The sequence below is a fragment of the Camelina sativa genome, chromosome 7 (assembly GCF_030686135.1).
Source record: "Camelina sativa cultivar CO46 ecotype springtype chromosome 7, ASM3068613v1".
Classification (NCBI taxonomy): Eukaryota; Viridiplantae; Streptophyta; class Magnoliopsida; order Brassicales; family Brassicaceae; genus Camelina; species Camelina sativa.
Window position 1 is genome coordinate 16,564,051 of NC_141886.1, and position 21,726 is coordinate 16,585,776.

At 38.2% G+C, this 21,726-nt stretch overlaps 2 protein-coding genes across 6 annotated transcripts; both read right to left on the minus strand.

Annotated features, from left to right (window-relative positions):
* Positions 1-7,190: 7,190 nt before the first annotated feature.
* Positions 7,191-12,993, minus strand: LOC104750336 (putative E3 ubiquitin-protein ligase ARI8). Of its 4 annotated transcripts, none has more exons than XR_015562050.1 (15): positions 12,316-12,993; positions 11,927-12,051; positions 11,702-11,807; positions 11,513-11,603; positions 11,185-11,357; positions 10,921-11,025; positions 10,730-10,818; positions 10,314-10,421; positions 9,936-10,026; positions 9,749-9,838; positions 8,959-9,034; positions 8,610-8,681; positions 8,438-8,537; positions 7,839-7,965; positions 7,191-7,576 (listed from the first exon to the last, which is right to left on the minus strand). XR_015562050.1 is itself a non-coding variant. In XM_087458777.1 (15 exons), the coding sequence occupies exons 1-15, from the start codon at positions 12,454-12,456 to the stop codon at positions 7,342-7,344; spliced, it is 1,701 nt and encodes a 566-aa protein (XP_087314903.1). In that variant the 5' UTR covers positions 12,457-12,993; the 3' UTR covers positions 7,191-7,341. The 4 variants fall into 4 exon arrangements, 1 of the variants encoding a protein (XP_087314903.1); XM_087458777.1 differs by having other exon boundaries at positions 8,987-9,034; XR_015562049.1 differs by lacking the exon at positions 8,438-8,537 and having other exon boundaries at positions 8,987-9,034.
* An 886-nt stretch (positions 12,994-13,879) lies between these two features.
* Positions 13,880-21,701, minus strand: LOC104774564 (transcription elongation factor SPT6 homolog). 2 transcript variants are annotated; one of them, XM_087458776.1, is made up of 17 exons: positions 21,499-21,701; positions 21,249-21,330; positions 21,032-21,121; positions 20,480-20,609; positions 20,187-20,250; positions 19,948-20,092; positions 19,712-19,832; positions 19,380-19,617; positions 19,084-19,284; positions 18,896-19,003; positions 18,414-18,800; positions 18,233-18,340; positions 17,347-18,126; positions 15,695-17,008; positions 15,402-15,611; positions 14,830-15,292; positions 13,880-14,633 (listed from the first exon to the last, which is right to left on the minus strand). In XM_087458776.1, exons 2-17 carry the CDS (start codon positions 21,277-21,279, stop codon positions 14,137-14,139), a joined length of 4,887 nt encoding a protein of 1,628 aa, XP_087314902.1. In that variant the 5' UTR covers positions 21,280-21,330; positions 21,499-21,701; the 3' UTR covers positions 13,880-14,136. The 2 variants fall into 2 exon arrangements, with proteins under 2 accessions (XP_087314902.1, XP_087314901.1); XM_087458775.1 differs by having other exon boundaries at positions 19,712-19,835; positions 21,499-21,671.
* Positions 21,702-21,726: the final 25 nt, after the last annotated feature.

A 21,726-nucleotide genomic window follows, 5' to 3' on the forward strand; every position in this document is an offset into this window, starting at 1 on the left:
TTAAGCGGCTAAGAAGTCCGTTAAGGAAACACTTAAATCATGTGATTGTTCTCATTTCTCATCTATGGAATCATTTTCAGAAATCTTCTAAAAAAACTCTAAAAATATTTATGTTGGGCTTCTCTCATCTTGAAAGCTGGCTTATTGTTGATTTGGTGTTTCATGAATACTAAATCGATTATTCAGTGATTTGTTTGTGTTCTTGTGCGATTGTGGTTCTTATTGTATCAAAGGTATCAGAGAAAAGACGATTCTCGGATCAAAGATGATGGAAATGAGATCGCAAGCAGGAGAAGCGACGAAGAAGGAAATGGAGGAACCAGATCTAGGAGGGAGTTCATTGGAGGGAAGGATGACGCGGTTGGAAGCTATGGTTGATGAGCAACACCAAGAGACTCTGCAACATTTCTCAGATCTGTATGAGTTGTTGAGGCGAGCAACTAATCAACCGTCGGTGGATGCTGCTACTAAGGGGAAATCGGTGCAGATCTCACCAGATTCTTCGCCGAAAGAGAAACCGGAGGGTTTGACATTTTCTCCAACAGCACGGGTTCGATCGGGATTAAGGGATGTGAGGAGAGACGATCGACCTGACTTGGTAAGACCAGAAGCTCAATACTATTATGGTGGTGTTACTAGGTTGGGAAAAATAGATTTTCCTCGATTTGATGGTTCTAAAATCAAAGAATGGTTGTTTAAAGCGGAAGAGTTTTTTGGTGTGGACTTTACGCCTAATGAAATGAAAGTGAAGACAGCGGCGATCCATTTTGATGGCCATGCTGCGTCTTGGCACCACTCCTTTATTCAGTCCGGAGTGAGGTTGGAGGTTTTATATGATTGGAAGGGTTATGTCGAGTTGTTAAAAGAACGATTTGAGGATGTTTGTGATGATCCCATGGCTAAGCTTAAACAGCTGCAAGAAACAGATGAGATTGTGGATTATCACCAGAAGTTCACATTGATTAAGATCCGACTTAATCTTTCTGAGGAGTATTTGGTGAGTGTTTATTTGGCAGGGCTGCGGTTAGACACTCAGATGCATGTTAGGATGTTTCAACCTCAATCGGTGAGGCATTGTTTTCTACTAGGCAGGTTGTATGAGAAGGCATACCCCAAAAAGTTTCTCAATACGACCTGGTCTCCTAGGCCAAGCAATGTTATGAAGGGAAGTGGAGAGGTGGAAACAAAAACAGAGCAGCAGAGTGTAAAGAATTCTGTGAAGGCTCCAGGAAATCCAGCTAAGAAGTTGTCGCAACAGGAAATGGGTGAAAGGAGAGCTAAAGGATTATGCTATTTTTGCGATGAAAAATACACTCCAGAGCACTATTTAGTTCACAAGAAGACTTAGTTGTTTCGAATGGATGTGGAGGAGGAGTTCGAGGACGCAGTGGAAGAATTGGTGGAGGAAGATGAGTCAAAAATGCCTTGGATTATGAGACAATGCGAGTTCAGGGAACTTATGACAAGAAGATCCTCTTCATGTTGGTGGATTCAGGGTCTACTCACAACTTTGTGGATTCAAAAATGGCTGCCAAGTTAGGGTGTGAGATCGAATCGGCAGGACTCACTCGTGTCTCTGTAGCAGATGGTAGGAAGTTATGAGTCGAAGGGAAAGTGAGGAATTTCAAGTGGAAGTTACACACTACTCAATTCCAGTCAGATGTGTTACTCATTCCCCTACAAGGAGTAGATATGGTGTTGGGAATTCAGTGGTTAGAAACCTTGGGAGTGATCAATTGGGACTTTTTAAACTTAGAGATGAGGGTCAAGTATAATAAACAGTGTGTGTTGCTAAACGACATTAAACAGGGTTCTGTTCGTGACATTAAGGCACATATATTGCAAAAGTTACAAGAAGAGCAGGCCCAGTTTGCAATGGTATGTGTGAAAGTGGCTAAGGATGGAGACGAATTGACTTCTTGTACACTTAACACAATGGCTTGCGATGATAGAGAAGAGACAATTATGGGGGATATTGTCAAGGAGTTTCCAGATGTATTTGCAGAACCAACTGAACTGCCCCCGTTCAGAGATAATCATGACCATCAGATTAAGTTACTGGAGGGTTCGAATCCGGTTAACCAGAGACCATATCGTTATGCACTTCATCAGAAAAACGAGATTGATAAGATCGTGGAAGATATGTTAACTGGTGGTACCATTCAAGTCAGCTCTAGCCCCTATGCATCACTGGTGGTCTTGGTTAAAAAGAAGGATGGGACTTGGCGACTATGTGTTGACTATAGAGAGCTTAATGGCATGACGGTGAAGAATAGATTCCCAATTCCTCTCATTGAGGATCTTATGGATGAGCTCGGAGGATCTAAGGTGTACTCTAAGATTGACTTAAGAGCTGGTTATCACCAAGTTAGGATGACCCCATCAGATATTCATAATACTGCATTTAAAACTCATAGCGGGCATTATGAATATTTGGTGATGCCATTTGGTCTCAAAAATGCACCAGCAACCTTCCAAAGCTTGATGAATGCGATTTTCAAGACGTTTCTGAGGAAATTTGTCCTTGTGTTCTTTGATGACATTCTGATTTATAGTTCATCATTGGAAGAACACAAGCAGCATCTCCAGAATGTTTTTGAGGTCATGCATGAGCACAAATTGTTCGCTAAGATGAGCAAATGCGCGTTTGCAGTAACTAGAGTGGAATATCTAGGCCATTTCATTAGTCAGGAAGGCATTGCTACCGATCCTGCGAAGATACATGCAGTGATGGAATGGCCTACACCTAGTTCCTTGAAGCAGTTAAGAGGTTTTTTGGGATTAGCTGGTTATTATCGGAGGTTTATTAAGGGGTTTGGTGTGATTGCAGCTCCATTGCATGCTCTGACAAAGCATGATGCTTTTGAGTGGTCGGATAAGGCACAATGTGCGTTTCAGGAGCTCAAGGCTTCCCTTTGTCAAGCCCCGATATTGGCCTTGCCACTGTTTTATAGGCCATTTGTGGTCGAAACTGATGCTTGTGGCCAAGGGACTGGTGCGGTGTTGATTCAGGATGGCCATCCGTTGGCGTTTATCAGCAGGCAATTGAAAGGGAAACAACTTCATCTATCAATCTATGAGAAGGAGCTTCTGGCGGTCATTTTTGCAGTTAGGAAGTGGCGTCATTACCTCTTGTCAAAGCATTTCATCATTAAGACAGACCAGAGGAGCCTCAAGTACTTATTGGAGCAGAGACTTACACCAATCCAGCAGAAATGGCTTCCAAAATTACTGGAATTTGACTATGAGATCCAATACAGACAAGGCAAGGAGAATGTGGTTGCGGATGCTCTGTCTCGTGTGGAGGGATCAGAAGTGTTACATATGGCATTGTCTACTTTGGAGTGTGACTTAATGCGGGATATCCAAGCCGGTTATGCAACAAATAACGCTATCCAAGACATTATCGCACTACTAAAGCAGAACCCTGACTCTAAGAAGCATTTTTCATGGAGTCAGAACATCTTAAGGCGTAGAAACAAGATTGTTATTCCAGCTGATCCCACTTTGAAGAACACGATACTCGATTGGCTACACTGTTCTGGGATAGGAGGACATTCTGGTCGTGAAGTGACTTATCAGCGAGTGAAAGGGTTGTTTTATTGGCGAGGCATGGTGAAAGATATACAAATCTTCATTCGCAGTTGCAGTGTTTGTGAGCAGTGTAAAAGTGACAATGCGGCTTCACCAGGTTTGCTTCAACCATTACCTATTCTGGAGGCTAATTCGAGTGATGTGTCAATGGATTTCATTGACGGACTACCTGATTCAGCCGGGAAAACAGTTATCATGGTGGTGGTGGACAGGTTAAGCAAGGCTGCTCATTTTATCGCCTTGTCTCATCCGTATAGTGCACTTTCTGTTGCATATGCCTACTTGGATAATGTTTTCAAGCTCCATGGCTGTCCAACGTCGATTGTGAGTGATCGAGACATTGTGTTCACCAGTGAGTTCTGGAAGGAGTTCTTTACTCTGCAAGGTGTTTCTTTGAAGATGTCGAGTGCCTATCACCCCCAAAGTGATGGTCAGACTAAAGTCGTTAACAAATGCCTTGAGAGTTATTTGCGTTGTATGTGCCATGCTCATCCACATATGTGGTGTAAGTGGCTCGCTTTGGCTGAGTATTGGTACAACACCAATTATCATACTTCTTCTAATATGACACCATTTGAGGCGGTGTATGGGCGAGTACCTCCTATTCATCTTCCGTATCTACCTGGTGAATGTAAAGTGGCTGTGGTAGCTCGTTCGTTACAGGAAAGGGAGCATATGTTGCAGTTTCTGAAGTTTCACCTGCTACGAGCCCAACATCAAATGAAGCAGCTTGCAGATAAGCATCGGAGTGAGAGGACTTTTGAGATTGGAGACTATGTGTATGTCAAACTTCAACCGTATCGTCAGAAGTCGGTGATCATGAGGATGAATCAGAAGCTTTCCCCTAAGTACTTTGGACCCTATAAGGTTCTTGATAAGTGTGGAACAGTTGCTTATAAGCTGGAACTTCCATCATCTTCTCTCATCCACCCGGTGTTTCATGTTTCGCAACTGAAGATTCTTGTGGGTAATGTCTCTACTTCTAATCAATTGCCATCTGTGATGCCTGAAGTGTTTGTTAAGGAACCTGAGATGATCGTGGAGCGCAAGATGGTGAATCGCCAAGGACGAGCAGCTACTAAGGTTTTGGTGAAATGGGTCGATGAACCTTTGGAGGAGGCTACCTGGGAGTTTCTTTATGATTTTCAGAAGAAGTTTCCGGGGTTTGGCGTTTGAAACCTTGAGGTCAAGGTTCTGTTAAGAGGGGGAGTTGTGATGTAGAACCACACGTGGGAGGTGGCACGTGTGAGGGCATCCAAATAATTCGGTTTATCTTGAGCAGACATGTGGAGGGTGTGGATTAAGCGGCTAAGAAAGGCCGTTGGGGAAACACTTAAATCATGTGATTGTTCTCATTTCTCATCTATGGAATCATTTTCAGAAAATCTTGTAAAAAACTCTTAAAATATTTCTGCTGGGTTTCTCTCATCTTGAGAACTAGCTTATTGTTGATTTGGTGTTTCATGAATACTAAATCGATTATTCAGTGATTGTGTCATGGCAAAAAAATATTTTGTTAAATCAAGAATTGTGTCATTCCAAAATATTTTGTTAAATCAAGAATTGGAAACAATTGTAAATTATATTATTTTGTGTCATGGCAAAAAAATGAAAACAGTTCAAAAAGACAAATATATCTAGATTTCAAAAGATATGAATATTCGAATAAACGCAACTTTACAGTGAAGAGTTGCAATTTTACAAAAAAAATCATTACAATGAACAATCGCAGCTTTTTGTAAAACACACAATTCAATTTTTCTACAGATTATTTTTAAAAAACATCCAAAAGGTACGGTTGAAAAAACACAACTTTTGGTGGCATTTATTCAGATTGCTATTATATATATACATTAAATTTTTATATTTAAAACTAACTAAAAGTTGTAAATTAGATTCATCATTCCAAAAATCTTTTGTTAAATCAAGAATTGGAAGAGTTTCTTTACTTTTAAAAGAATGAATGCTAGAGAATAATTTAGAAAGCTGTAAAAACTGTTGATATTAAAATTTTCTATTATTTTGTGTCATGGCAAAAAAATGAAAACAGTTCAAACAAATAGATTTCAAAAGATACGAATATTCGAATAAACACAACTCTACAATGAACAGTTGCAACTTTACAAAAAACCGTTAGAATGAACAATCACAACTCTTTGTAAAAGATATAATTTAAATTTTTTACAGATTTTTTTAAAAAATTATCCAAAAGGTACAATTGAAAAAACACAACTTTTGGTGGCATTTATTCGGATTGGGTTTAAATATATTGAAAGTCAAATCCAAAAACTCACTATGTAATCCATCTAAATCTTGGAAAAACTTCCTATGTATTTTCATTAAACTTTTATATTTAAAATTAACTAAAAGATGTAAATTAGATTCATCATTCCAAAAATCTTCTGTTAAATCAAGAATTAGAGGAATTTCTTGACTTTTAAAAGAATGAATGCTAGAAAATAATTTAGACAAATGTATAAACCGTTGAGATTGAAATTTTAGTTGATTTTATGTTATGGCAAAAAAATGAAAACAGTTCATACAGACAAATATATATAGATTTCAAAAGATACGAATGTTCCAATCAACACAACTTTACAGTGAACAGTTGTAACTTTTTATAAATAGCCGTTTTAATGATACATCACGATTTTTCAGAAAATATCCAAAAGGTACGATTGAAAAAAACACAATTGTTGGTCGCATTTATTCGGATTGTTATTATTATATAGATTACATCATTATATATGGATTTTATGTTAACAAACCACTATATATGTGGTATAAAATATATGATTAATTTGACCCTAATAGTAATTTTATTATTAAATCCGATCAGGTATTAAATTTATGATTTATTATATCCCTAAAAGTGATATTATTAAACTTGATCAGGTATTTTTAGGGATTTAAATTATAAAGATTAATATAAAATACAATGGCAGAAAGCTGTAATTAAGTTGGTATTTTGAGGGTTGTTTGATAAAAAGTGTCTAGAGCTCTGTGTCAGCTTTTTTTTGCAAGTGTGCTTCTCTATTAATATATAGAGGATGAGAAGAACAACTTTGATGGCTACCACATTGTTAGTTCACTCTAAGATAGACCATTTTCCCTCCTACCATTACCAGCTGGGATGGGATAGTTTCAATTTACTTTGTGTATTTCCATTTTGCCTCCACACCATTTGTTTCCATTTCTTAAAAGAACTCGGGCAGACACTTGCAACATTGGTTTTATGATAATCTGTTTACAAAAATAGGCTTCTCTTCTCGAGTTTCCTCAAAAGTTCCATTACATGATTTACATTTCTGAAAGCTGTCACGGCCTTCTCTGCTGCATTTATTCCACATAAACACAATCCACGACAATTTTCTCCGGGTAGGTTTACGTTTAAATGCACAAGTTAAACCCCCACTGGCCACTAGAGACCAGACACTCACACAAGTGACAAAGTAGAGCAAAAAAGGACATCATGTAGAAAATTGAAAGCGGGAGTGACCAAGTAATGCAAGCACATAATTTTTACAATTATCTTGTAAGAACTTACATAATCCAGCTCTTATGTTTTCGCTTTTTCCATCATTAGCACAATCAAATAATGGCCAATCTAATCAAATTTATTGTATCCCTTTATTTCCAATACAAGAACATATATGAAGTTACAAGACAGTTCTTCACTTGATCATATCTATGACCAAATGCGACCTACATTACTATTACAGTCTTTAAATACCAGTTACTGACATTTCAACGGCCATGTTCACACATTTGGCAAACCGTGGTCGACCTTGGATTTACATAAGTGCAATATTCACAAGACCACAGTGTTGAATCTGAGCTGCTGGCTTTAGAAGTGGATCCCTTTGTCTTCCCCCCTAAGCTCTTTGAACTTGAGGTTCGATCATATGCACTATGTGAGCTCACATCCGATAGCCCATTCTCCAGAGCTCGAACTAAGTTCTCAAAGTAGTTTTTGGTGACGCTGTAAATTCCCAGTAATAAAACGTTCGTTATTCAGCTTCTTTCATCACACAGAGCCAACAAAATGAATTAAAACATCCTTATGTGTTCTTTAAACTCTTTTACTCAGAACTACGTTTCGGTTAGCTTGTCAGTCATAACTAAATGTCCTTGAAAAAGTTTCGGAACAGCTACTAAAATTTAGACTGTTCAAGAGCATATAAACATGCCATGACACTTATCATATTAAGCTTATCAGTTTGTTCTGTAGGTTTGGAAAGTACCTTGTTAAACCTGCCAGTTTTGTGCGGAACTCATTAAAATCTTCACAGGGACCTTTGGCTTCTAGGTACGGTTGCAGCTCTTTTTCAGCACATTGATGAAGTCGTTCAAGGCCCGACTCAGCTTCACCTACATGTATGATAAAATAGACAAGAAAAAGAATAGTTAATTTCTTGCATAATTAAGCCTGTTACAAACAAAACTGCTTATACCTATTAACAAATCGAAATTAGCGGGTCAAAGATGGAACTGAACCCTGACCAAATTGTTTAAGATTTGGATTAAGGAGCTTAACTAATTTCTTATGAGTGACACTTGGCTATATAGTCCACATTATCTCACGTAGGGAAAATCCTAAACCATTCCCTATTTTACTATGACTACATGATGTTCAATAAAATCACGAAAAGTTCAATCACGTAAGAATCACTGATGGATTTAACAATCGCTAAATTCTCTTAATTCAACTTGTGTTCAGCTGTTCCCGCTTGGAAAAGACCAATACCAGCAAAAACACTGACAAAGTAACTAACTCAAGGAATCAATACCAAACATTTTGGAAGCATAGTTAATTTCAAATGTTAGAGCTAAATCAAGTTACCTTGTAAGTACTCAAAAAACACTCTTTTTCCATTCTCGTGGTCAGGTATGTAAAAACCATAGGCATATGTCCATTTTAGAACTCGTCTGCATTCGACTATCTATGATTTTGGGGCAAATTAGTGAGCAAAATCCAAAAGTCTCAGAAAGGCCATAAGAGGAACGGATTTTACCTGTAACCATGCTTCAATAATGAACTTTAGTTGTGATTCAGGCTGACACTGTATGTCGCTGAGCTTCTCAATCTGTGAATCCCATTAAAAAAAGCTTTAGCCAAACCCAACAATACCAAACGCAAGAATATTCATCGAAAGTTAGACGTCTTATGCCAAAATATACAAAAGTCAAGTAGGGCATATATGGTATCATTTGTAAAAGATCATCATGATAACTTAAGCAAACATCCTGAACTTTAACTGAATAAAAACTGGAATCACGGATTGGTATGAAAACAAGCACTGATTATTTTGGATATTTCACACTTTTTTTGTCATCAAACAATACTTGGTGATTCTTATTTACATCAGCAAGTGTTGCACTGTAAGCTCACATCATCAGTTTGCATCTTCTCAAGATCCGCCAGCGCCTTTTGCCTAGACTGCAGCAAGTAGTGATAAAAATTGTAAATTGTTTTAGAAATAAACAATGTGCTATTTGTATATACAAAACTTATTTTTCTTTGGGGTCACTATTTAATAAAGAATACATTTTACCAAAACGGAAACATGAAACTTCAAGCAGACGATATGGATAAGACAAATGCCAAGGATTATTATGAACCTTCCTAAGCCTAATTTCATTAATATGCTTAATATGACAGAGACTTTTACGACAGTACTTTGCTCCAATAACAATTTTGACACAATACCTAAGCCCTCAAAAACATAGCCATCAAACGAACACAGCCAACAGATATATAAACGAGCTGGTAGAATTCCCATAACAGGAGAAACAACAGCTCTTTCTCTAGAAAAATACACCACAAGCACTACATGTACCTCAACGTTTCATAGTCTCTTTGAATTTCCAAATCAGTCAGCTGCACTTCCTTAATTTTTCGAAAGTTCTCAACCAATATATAGATTTTCATATCTTTTGGTACTCTAACTCGAGCAATTAAAAGCGTATAGACTTTAGATTAGTCATTAAACATCTAATTGTTAAAGAGTTCATCTACGTTTCTAGGTACATGAAGAGATTTTATGTTCCATAGGAAGGGATTAGAATTTGGCAGCTGAAAACTCTTTCTTAAAGTTCCTTCTTAAGAGTTAGATAAAACATGTGAAAATTATATGATTTAATATCTACATACCGATTGGTTTGTCGCCCATCTTTCATAGTAGTGGGTATATCTCTCAAGAGAGTTCTTTGCCATCTCTCGGCGTTTTTCAGTCTCATCAAACTGCACAAAAAGATTATGGAAGACATAAATTGTGTTCGAAGATAAACTAAACTTTAGTTATCAGTGAGGAAAAGAAACAATGTCAGAGAACTCATACAATGCCATCTTGCTTTGCTGCTTCATAACGGTTACAAGCATAAAAGCCACCTGTCTTCTCACCATGCTCTGTCCACGCTCCAAGGCAAAGCCTACATTTATACAGTACAACTACCTATCATGATATTTCATTGTGAGTAACAAAGAATCTTACACAACCAGATGATTCAGATGGCGATCAGATTACAAGATACAACTACAAAGAGAAGATACACTAGCAAAACCTAAAATATAAAAAGCCACTTATTTTCTATTTCTTTTCAGAGCTATAAACATAAAAAAATCATTTCAGAGTTGAATTCTAGGAAGAATAGAGAGAATAGAAGCATAACTTATGACATGATGGCATTTTGTAAAATCAACCACTTTATCAACTTACCAGCAGAACTCAAATTTACATGGTGGGGTGCACGTAACATGCATACAACCCTGGTTTTTCTCTATTGGCCGTTTGCATTTTGGACAGGGCTTGGAATTTGCCAAAATCCTGAAAGTCGATATGGAATTTAGCAGCATCAATAGTACAATACATTGTGTGAAGCATGATGCACCCTACTGCTAGGAGATGAAAGATAAGAAACCAAATTGACTTTCTTCTAACAATTAAAAATGCATACGTATCCACCATTTTGGTTTCCTTTGGCTATACAAAGTGGTAGCCATCACTACCAATACAATATAAAGAAGTAAAGAAACCAAATATTTTTTAAAACTCTGAAAACCCTTTTACGTCAACAAAATCCCAAATATCTTAAGCATCTACATATCTCAAATATATCTCATAAATCAACGTACCAATTCATATTTTCAGACTCAGCGCTATTCTTTAATATCCACTTAGAAACGGTGTCACAATCAACAGGACGGTGAGCTTCTTCAGCACACTGCAACCCATGATGATCGAGTCACATGGTATGGTTGTGTCAATAATTCTAAACAAAGGAAAGATTAAAAATATTTTGATTCTCACTGATAGAGCAACTTACATTCCAGCAGAAACTGTAACAACAGCGACAGTTCACATCATAATTACCACTCCCAACAACAAAGTTTACAGCGTAGTCACAGCCAGGAGCGGGACACCACTTGGTCTACAGAATAAAAGGTACATAACTAACTTGGTGAGCACATAATATGGACGAACAAAGAACACTAAAATTATGCACTGCTTTTCAGTTGAAGGTTAAGAAAAGAGAAATAAGAATCATGCAAATGTCTAACGTATGATCAAACTGAAATTGCTAACTAACCTTTCTATTGTCTTCAACATATGATCTGACAAAATAAGATGTGTACTTCTGCCTATCTTTATCAGGAGCAAGCAAATTGATCATATCCTGACCAACAGCAGCTCTGCAAGAAGGATCTGGACATCGTAACGTAAGACACCCAGGACCATCATTAATCGCGGTGGTGATATAACCTAAAGATAGAGGAAAGGTCAGATAGATAACCCAACAGTAATGAACCATCATTAATTGATAATCGACGAAATAAGAAGAGTAGACTGCAAGTTAAATCTAAACATTAAAGTTGGAAATGGGTATCAACTATTATCAAGAAAACAGTAAAACAAACCTTCCCAGCATGACTCGCAGAAGGGATGACCACAAGCAGCAGCATGAAATTTGTCAGAAAGGAAAGTCTCGAAACAAATCCCACAATCAAGCTGCCAAAAGGAGAAAGAAACACGTATAAACGAAAGGCACAGGTGAATTCTGACAGATAAAATATTTACAATGTTAATGACGACAACGGGAAGCATACTTCTCCATCAGTTGGGAAATCAACAACAGGTTTCTCCAACAAGCCAACAGCATCTCGAACCTTCTCCTCATCAGCAAACCATTCATCATGAACTCTGCTCACACACCTAAACATTTTCAAAAATTTGAGCTCGTCTAAGCACTTATATTCACACACACACACACACACACACACACACACACACACACACAAAAAAAAGAAAGGCTAAAAATTTGGGAACCGCACCAATTGTAGTGACGAAGCAGGATGGCAGATGAATTTCTGGAAATGGACAAAACAGTAGAGATCCTTGAAATATCATCTTCTTGAAGCTTACAGATATCTGCTTCGCTTAACACACTATAATTTTGCTACAAACCCAAAAAAAAAAAAAAAAAAAAAAAGTAATTTTTATCGTGAGCCATTGCGATCTACAAATTTCCTGAAAAGATCGAATTCATGAGCTTTAAAAGACTATAAAAAAATTGCTCAAATTCAATTCAAATCATCATCAACGTTACAAAAATGTCCGGGCGAGTTTTTGAGCAACAACTCAAAAACTTGCCATCCAAAACTGCATCTCTCATTATTGGAAAACCTTAGATCTAGAAAACATTGGAGGAGGGGGGAGAAACCTGGCGGCGGCGGAAAATGAGGTCATCGGAATCATCAGCGGCCTCTTCGACGAACTCGTAGTCGGCATCGTCTTCCGGGTCGCTGTCGGCGTAATCGGAATAGTTTTCGGTGCCGCTGTAGAAATCGTCATCAGCATCCATAGAGATTTTGATTCGGCTTCTTCTCGAATCGATTTCAAACTCACGCTTTCATTTTTTTTAGATTCTCTTCTCTTCTCTTCTCTTCCCTCATAAGACGTTTTTAATCGGAAATGGGAGAAATGGCAAAAGGGTAAATTAAGCTCAGCCGTTCTTAAAAAATAATGCTTTTTATTCATAAAACTTTTAATTTGTGTCTTTGGAATAAAAAATAGTATCCTTCCAATTTTATCCCAACGCACAATTGGAACAAAACACTGGTTCAAATATTTTCGGTGAGGGCGTTGATTTTAGAAAAAGTCACAGATAGTCTGTCTGTCCCACAAACATTAGGGGAGATATTGGTTTAGGATTTAGAAAAAATTTTAATGACTTTAAAAGTTAGGTAAAATATGTTGTTATTCAATCAAGACTTTTAAAAACTCTTTAAAAATTTGGTGTTATTGGTTGTGGATTTGTAAAAAGTTATCTAAAATCTTGATAAATCTAGTGTTATTGGATTAAGAGTTTTATAAAGTCATTAAAAGTTTTATGTTATTCAAGTAAAACAAAAGAATCTTGGATTATTAATGAATTCAAATTTTATGTTATTGGTTTAGGATTTTATATCATTTCCTTAATAACAAAAGTCATGAAAACTCTTTCATCAAATAGAAAGATTTTACAAGATTAGAAAAAACAAATCATCAAGATTTTAAAAAACTTTCTAAACAATCTCTTAGAATCCTTCATTTTTAACTTTCAATTTTCTATGATTCTAACAATCAACAAGAACATAAAGTCATTAAAATTCTTTCTAAATCCTAAACCAATACCTCCCCTTAATGCGTTAGCTTTTACACATTTTAAAAAAACAATAAGTACTAAATTTAAATATTTTTTTTTTAACTAAACAGATATTATTAAATTTTAAATCAATAACAATTCAAAATTTTAAATATTTTCAATGATTACTTTTTTAAATTTACAAAACATCAATCTTTGTAGGACAAAAAAATATCCCAAAACATCAATTTTGGTGAGAGAGAGAGAGTATTATTTTCAGGGTGGGCAAAATTAATGGAACGGTTTCGTTTATTTACTACACCGAACCGAATTTATGAAACCGAATCCAAACTAAAATTTGATCATGAATTGGATGTATACCCAACTTGGATAGTTAAGGTTTACATACCAAAAGTTTTTGAAGGAGATTGTAAAACTCTGATTAATACATTTCTGGATGGTTCAACGAATGTCAGACTTCTCAACTTGATGCGAAATATTACTTTTTGGAAATCAAGATACAGAGACATATCTTTCTGCTTTACCAGACGAGATACAAATCGAGCTGCTCATAGTCTTAGCACAATTTGGTTATTTGAACATCTTCGTAATGACATTTCTAATTAATATGAGTTTTATTTGAGGAAAAAAAGATAAGATGTAAGCATCGCCTGAAAGACTTTCTTGGAAAATTAAAAAGTCGAACAATACATAACCGACACTACTAATACCGTCAAGTTAAGACAAAAAGAAGAAAAAATAAAATAAAAAAAACAAAGCAAAGATTTAAATTGAAAAATAAGGCACTTAGGCAGAGAGAGAGAAGCTAAAATTACTACTAATGTGTTTTTTTATGTCTTGTCTTAGACTTTGCAATTTAATTACCCAACCAGTAGTAGTAGCCGCGGTTGTGTCTCTTCACCATCCACCACCACCGCCGCCACCGCTCTTTTGACTGCTGGATTCATTCCCCCAACCGCCCTCTCCATCGCTCTTTTTACCACCAGCCTCGTTTCCCCAACCACCATCTTCACTGCTCTTTTTACCGCCAGAATCATTTCCCCAACCTCCACTACCGCTATCGCCACCGCCAGACCCACTACCCCAGGCGCCCGCACCGTCACTCTTTTTCTCAGCAGACTCGCTTCCCCAACCACCAGTACTCCCACCACCACCACCAGACTCATTACCCCAGCCACCTGCACCACTGCTCTTTTTACCAGTACTACTTCCCCAACCTCCATCTCCAGTTCCAGTATCGTTATTACCCCAGTCTCCATTCCCATCTTGTCTATCACCGTTCATATGATCTCTTCGTCCTCTGCCTCGACCACGACCGCGACCACCATATGGCCTTGGCGCTCCACTTGGATGCCCATCACGTCCACCACCATTTCTGTAATCACCACCCCTCCCTACAATACATTTGCACAATTTCGTGCAGAATCATAGTCAAGACCACATAAACAATATTAATATATGAATGCTTCTCAGCAACCAAAATCCAGATTACCAGAATCTAAATTAAATAAAATAAAAACCCCGACAAGTCAAACAATGACCACACAAGTCCTTCTATGCAAGTTAAAAACCAACTTTCAAATGTGTTACCTGAGCCTGAGCGATCTGAGTTTCCTTTCCAGCCTCCTTCATTATGAGAACTACCCCAACCACTTCCTCCAGATGAGCCACGGTCTGCTGGGCTTCTCATTGGTACCATGGCAGCAACAGACCGGATTGATGGCACTGACTCCTGCAATGGGTCATCAATATGCCTCTGGAAGTATGCCACAAGCCTATCAATGTCCTCAAACATCCTTTTCCTGAACTTAAATCCCTTAGGATATAGGCCTATATACTCATGATGTGGATTTGTGCTCCTTATGTAAGACAGTATAAAGGTGCCTGGATGTTCATGAGAAATCCCAAAGCAGTAAACTATTCTTGAAGGATTTTCGCCCTTCTCAATCTTCAGAAGATCATCTACTTCTGATTTGGTCCCCTTTCGGAATTTCCGATAGTTGAGCATGGTCTTAAGATGAGATACCAAAGGATCAACATATCGATCCACGACCTGCAGTTATGACATGGGGTCAGAGGAATCTTAAAACACTTAAAAGGATGTTCAAGAATCAAATAAGTGTTTTCATTGATAGTACAACTAGATATATAAAACAACGAACCTCATCCAGATCCTCGAAGGTGTCCTCTCCAATTTTCAGGGTTTTCCCAATACACTGTAGGCTAGTGATGTCCTTGTTTTCTTTCCCACCTTCAACTATCTCCTTGTGAGCGTAAACTTCATCATAAATCTTGAGCGTCAAAGTTAAATAATTGAGTCCTCGAGAACTTGGACGAACAATGCTTTCTCCAAAGTCTTTGTCAGACAAATACTGTACGTGGCACCAACAAGTAATCTCAGAGATTTCTCTAAATATATAACAAATGCATTACGGAGAGTAAATATTTTGCATACCTCTGTAGCTTGGTCAGCAGTGATATTCTGAAAGCGAGGATGGACAATCATCCGGGACTTAAAATGCTTCCTCACTAGCTCTTTTTCCTTTCGAGCTTTCTCTTTAACAAGCTGGAGACTGTTTCTATCCTCATGGTAATAAGCATCCACATTCTGGTTATGCTGGTGTCTGTTGTTTCTCATCTCACTTTCTTTGCAAATAAGGAACACCTGATACCTCTGCTTTTGAATTGATTTGATCTTGCATGTCAGGATATCGCCTTCTTTCAGTCGTTCCGATAACTCAACAATATCTCTCCCATCATCTGAGAAATCTTCCTTCGTAAGCATCCCAGTTAACCCAGAATCTAATACACATATGGCTCTTCCACCCTGTAATCTCCGAACACTAGCCTGCACAATTCTTCCCTCAGCGATGGTGTCTTCAGTTTCACCTGAAATCATATAAAATTCTTCATCTGGACTTGGGTCTTTAAAGGGTATCCGCCAATCCTGGAAACCACAGCTCAATTCTCTCATGATATTACTATAGGTTTCCTTCTTATTCTCCCTTTTCTTGCTGGCAAGATACTCATCAAGGACCACTTTTCTCAATGAGCCTGGCCGATCTCTCACATGCTCTATTGCCATCTCTATCGCATCCTCATCATCATTTGAGTCACCTCTGACATCCTGATCATAAATATCTTTAGCCAATTCTTGGGCAAGGCTATATGACTCGGGATGTATTCGGGTGTCATCCAATAAGTCAATAAATTGACTGCTACTAGCGGCTAGCCCACTCCTGCGAATGCGCAAGAAACCGGCTGCATTTACAAAAACCTTTTTACCAAGCCCATGCATTATCAGGTCCTTGCGAACAAATATTGAACCAGCTCTAACAAGCGACCTCTGCAAGGATGCAGCTTTCCTAGGCCCAAGTCCAGAAATGAACTGTAAAGGAGAAAAAAACCACTCATGGCTAGCTGCCAAATTAATGTCGATTCCAACCTGGTTTGTTATGTCAACCATAACCTGCTCAACCATTCCGTACTTCTCGTCTACCTGAAGAAAATGCTCCAAGGGATGAAGCTTCCAAGACAAAATTTCCCTACCTGGACCGCATAAAGTGGCAGCCATTGCTAGTGGATTTTGGAGATAGCGTCCAAGAGCAACTGCACGTTTCACGATCCCTGACTGCTGAGGTAGCTGTTCACCCGAGATTCGAGAATTTTCATATAGTCTAGGAAGTGATTCATCCACATAAACAATGCTTAAATCATCCATTCCATGTCCAACATCTCTAGGCTTTTCCTCCACCATCTGGAATATGACCTGATATATAAAATCAAACATGATCAAGTTTACTAAGCAAGAAAAACAACAATGCAAACTAAATCACAACCAGATAACTTTGAAAAGGTGAGCTACAAAAGCAGTGACTCAAGCACTACACCACATATAACATCATCAATTTCGGGAAAGCAGTCAAACTCAAAAAGGTATATCAGTTCGAAAGTACTGTTGATAAAACAGAAAATTGAGGACTCTACAGACAAAATTCCACAACCATATGTATATAAGTGTAGCAATATAAGATTAAACTCAGAACATGTATGTTGCATTAGCTAGAGTCGAAGAACATAGTTCCACTGTGTTTCATGAATCCTTACCTCATAAATATCATCCTTCAGGCGAGTACAAGACAAATTGACAGCTCCTAAAGCCACAACATGCGGTTGGTGGTCCATCATAAACTTTAAAACACGATCCTGGTCATTCTTTTTACGTTGCTGGTCGTTGACATTCTGAGATCGTAATGTGAGGGATCCAGCATAGAGCACATCAAGCACCTCTCCCGATGAATCCAGCATCACAAACGTATTTGGTGGCTTTCCAGGTCCCCAACAACATGCCATGACCCTAGGCGCAACTTCCTCATCTGAGCTAATGTCCATTTCTTTCTTTTGATATGGCCCTGCAGAAACTTTGTTCCACAAAGCCTGTCCATACTCTAAAAGCAACCGACTCTTCGCTCTGCTAGTCAGCAAGGATCTTGCTTCTTTCTCCATTGATGGCAAAAGAAAAGTATGAAGTGCATCCTCCAGAATTAACTTTCTTTGCTCATTCCAGAGTTGAGCATACTTACTAACACCGACACTTAGATAATGTTCATTGCAGTCGCTAATTAGCCTATTCATGTGATTCTCAGGCAGCTTGAAGGTTACTTGAAGAAGTTTCTCCTCTTCTGCCTTCTGAATGAGAAGCCATTGTGCACCCTCAAACTTGCTCAATGGCTTTTCACGTAACCACTTGATCCCAGAAAACTGATGGAATGAATCTATTACTGTATTTCCATCTGCTGTTGGACTTGTTGAGACTACTGCATTCTCCATATAAATGCCACGGACATACTTTTTGACTGATGGCTCGCAACTTATCTCAACTGCAGCCTAACAAGGGAAATTCGAATATTCTCATCATTAATGATAGGAGAAGTTCTTAGTATATTAACTCCAATAAAACAGTTCATAAGAATAGTTTTATTGCAGAGTATACCATATGCCGTGCACCCTTCAGAACAGCTTGAGGGTCTTCAAACATTGCGCACACAAAGTTCATTGCCATCTCCTCTGGTGTTTCCTTTGCGTCCTCAAGCTCGTCAACCTGCAGCTCAACCAGTGTTAGAACTGTCCTTCCAGTACAACATACAGATCAAACAATATAAAATCATACTGACCAATTTTTCGAGGGACAATGCAAGTCCCAATTGCTCAGCACTATACCCAAATTTGTTGGCAACCTCCCAGAGCCCCGCTTTGCTGCAGATGCTATATTGTGATTTTCTTTTCGGTCTCTTGTACTGCCCTTCATCAACACCAATTTCACCGGGAGGAAAATGCAAGTTGAACTTGGAATCTACATCGTCAACTTCTCTTTCTGTTTCTGCAACGTTGAGAGACTTAATGACTGATTCAAAAAGATACTGATTTAGATTAAGCCTAGTTTCGTCATAGACCCTCCTAGACTCTTCTTCGTAACGTTTTGTATAGTAACCATGCAACGCCATTTTCCTTTTTCGAAGAAGGAGCCATTTCTTATCCAAGTCCTGAATCATCCAGAAGACCTACAGTGACAAATACCTTACATTAATCCACCCAATGTCCTCGGACAACAAATTTTGAACTGAGTACTTGTAGTTCCTCCAAGAGAACTGCTTACCTTATGCCACTTAGACTCAGGTTTCTTGTCTTGATTGGCACCATCAACATCAGCAGTGTCCAACAAGCTCCGGCATTGCTCCTTTCGGTACATAGCTATAAACGGTATCTAGAGGAGACAAAGAAAATTAGCATGCTAATCAACGAATCAAGGAAGCAATTACAACAAAAAAAATGAATCCAAGAAACCTCTAATTTCTGCACATGATGTAGCTCCAAAAATTTTGCAATGTCATCCTTGTTAACCGAGAAACCTCGCCCTTCGAAACTATGAACTCCTTGTCCATCAGATTCTTTAAGTAGAGAAGTAAATTGGGCATATATCCAATTACTCTCTTCCTCAATGCTAAGCTCATCTACAGGAGGGCTTCCAGTGCTTTCTTCAGATATCTGTCAAAGTTGACAAGATATCTTTACATCTACCCATGAACACCATATAAAAAATACACCACAAGTACACATAGAGAAACTAAAGCAGATAATACCTGCATTCTCTCAGGAATATCAAGCTGGCGGATTTCATCATCTTGCCCTGTCATGTACTTCTCAGAGAGAACAGTTGGTTCAAACTCATCTTCGAGCCTTCTTTCCATTCTTTCACTAGATGCCAAACCCTTTTTGCGAATAGTCAAAAGTTCATCAACATCACCAAATATTTCATTAGCATCTCGCATAGCACTAATATCTGATCCCTGCCTAAATTTCTTTTTCTTTAAGCCTCCCCTGAATATAAGTTATTTAGAATCAGAAAATATACGTGACAGAAGAGATATATTAAATCTCAAGAGAGATAAAAGACAGAACAAAAAAACAATACCTCTTAGGAGGACCAAGCCCATCATCTTCATCTACAATAAAATCTGCCATTTCATCATCGCTACCAACTACATCTTCTCCCACAACTAGGTCTTCCTCATCGCCTACATCATCAGGTGGATCTGCTAGACACAAAAAGTACATAGTCAACTATGTGCCAATGGTCAAAATAAGAACCAAGGCAGGCTGAGATGTGATTTTCCCAGGGGGTGTATCAGAAAGCACAAGAGATCCTACCATCAATATCATCAAACAGCCTGTCTTTGATCTTATCCTCAGCACTTCTTCTAGCTCCACCACTCCCAGCAAACTCATCATCAGATGATCCCCCCTGACCATTTTCCCTTTCCCTTTGAGCTTTTTTCAACCGCTTATATTTCCTCTGTCATGGTTCAAGAAAAAGAAAATCAATACTGCACATATATTTTTAGTGTATATACAAACTCTTGATATAGTTAAATACATATATGACAAACCTTTTGGATTTTGACATTGTTATCTTGGAGAAGCAGATAATCATCTTCATCAAGATCTTCGTCCCTATTGAAAACATCATACGTGTTACTCAGTTAGAGAACAGCCCTGCTATAGTCCATTACGCAGTAAATAATATACTAATCATAAGGGACTGCTGAGAATTAAAGGAACATTTTATCAACTGCATCCTGCAACCTTCTATCGTGTATAATGCATGCCAACACTGGCATTAAGACTTTCACAGATTAGAAAAGGATAAATTTAAGAGAACAAGTAGGGATATAATGTTCACTTTTTTCTTCGCCTCTTCTTCTTTTTCTGCCTTTCCTCATCGCTATCTTGCCTTTCGTCGTCCTCTTCTTGTTCTTCTTCCTCGTCGTCATCATTCACTATGAACCCATCATTCTCATACTCATTCCCAACTACAACACAAATATACGGATCTCACATAATGGAACAAATATAACCTGAATCTAAGTGCAAAAGAATAGAAAATTACTGCATTGACTCAAACCCAGAGTGAGAGACATGTGGAACTCAAAGCTAAATATACAGAATCCATGAAGTCTAAAGGAACAAAACAAGGAAATGCTACCACATATAAATCAAGGATGTATATGAGACAGCGAAGATATTAACAAGAAGTCGTACATCTAACAACACACACGCCTGTTCATTCAATTCGATTCTTTCGACCCATGCATCGGATGGTATCAGAGTATAAAGCTTTCAGATTTAAGATAGTAAGCAAAAACGAAAGGCAGGAAAATATCAAAATGTACAGAAACAAAGAAGACCAATTTCTCTCACTCGGAGAAGTCAAAATCAAGGGCAAAACGTGTACCGTCATCATCATCATCTTCTTCATCATCGTTATCACCGTGTTCATCTCCCAGAACTGGCTCTCCGTCCTCATCCTCGAGCTCATGATCATCTGCGCGGAGGGGAAAAAAGATTCAAACTTTTAGCCAAACATCAGAAGAAGAAAAAAAAAAAACCCTAGTGAAATTACGGCGTTTCACAGAGGAAAAATTAGGGTTTCGTCGAGGCGACATAGGTACCTTCATCGTCAGAAATCGCGTTCCTCGGCATGCTTATTTCAACAAATTAGAAGTGCGACAACGCCGAAACAATCCCTAAAACCTGCAAAAACGTAGCGATGGGGTGAAACTATGATTCTGATTTCGCCAAGAGAAAGGGGGAAAGAGGAAGAAGAAGGGGCTCGTGATTTTCTAGGGTTCTTCAAAAAGCGGAACCCAGAAGAAGCTTAAGGAAGAAGACGAGTTGGTAAAGGCAGAGAGGCTTTTTTACCAGTGTGACTTTTATTTTTCAGAAGCAAAAGGCGACAAAGACCTCTGAATCACGAACAAAGAAGAAGTCGGACAAGGCTGATGAAATTTCAAGTTTATACTGACATTTGCCTCATAATTTTTTTTCTCTGCGTTTTTTTGGGCAAATGACGCTCAAACCCACTTTCTCACAAACAAATACCACCCACACCCACTTTCCACTTTTCCTATACTTTCTACCTGTAAAATT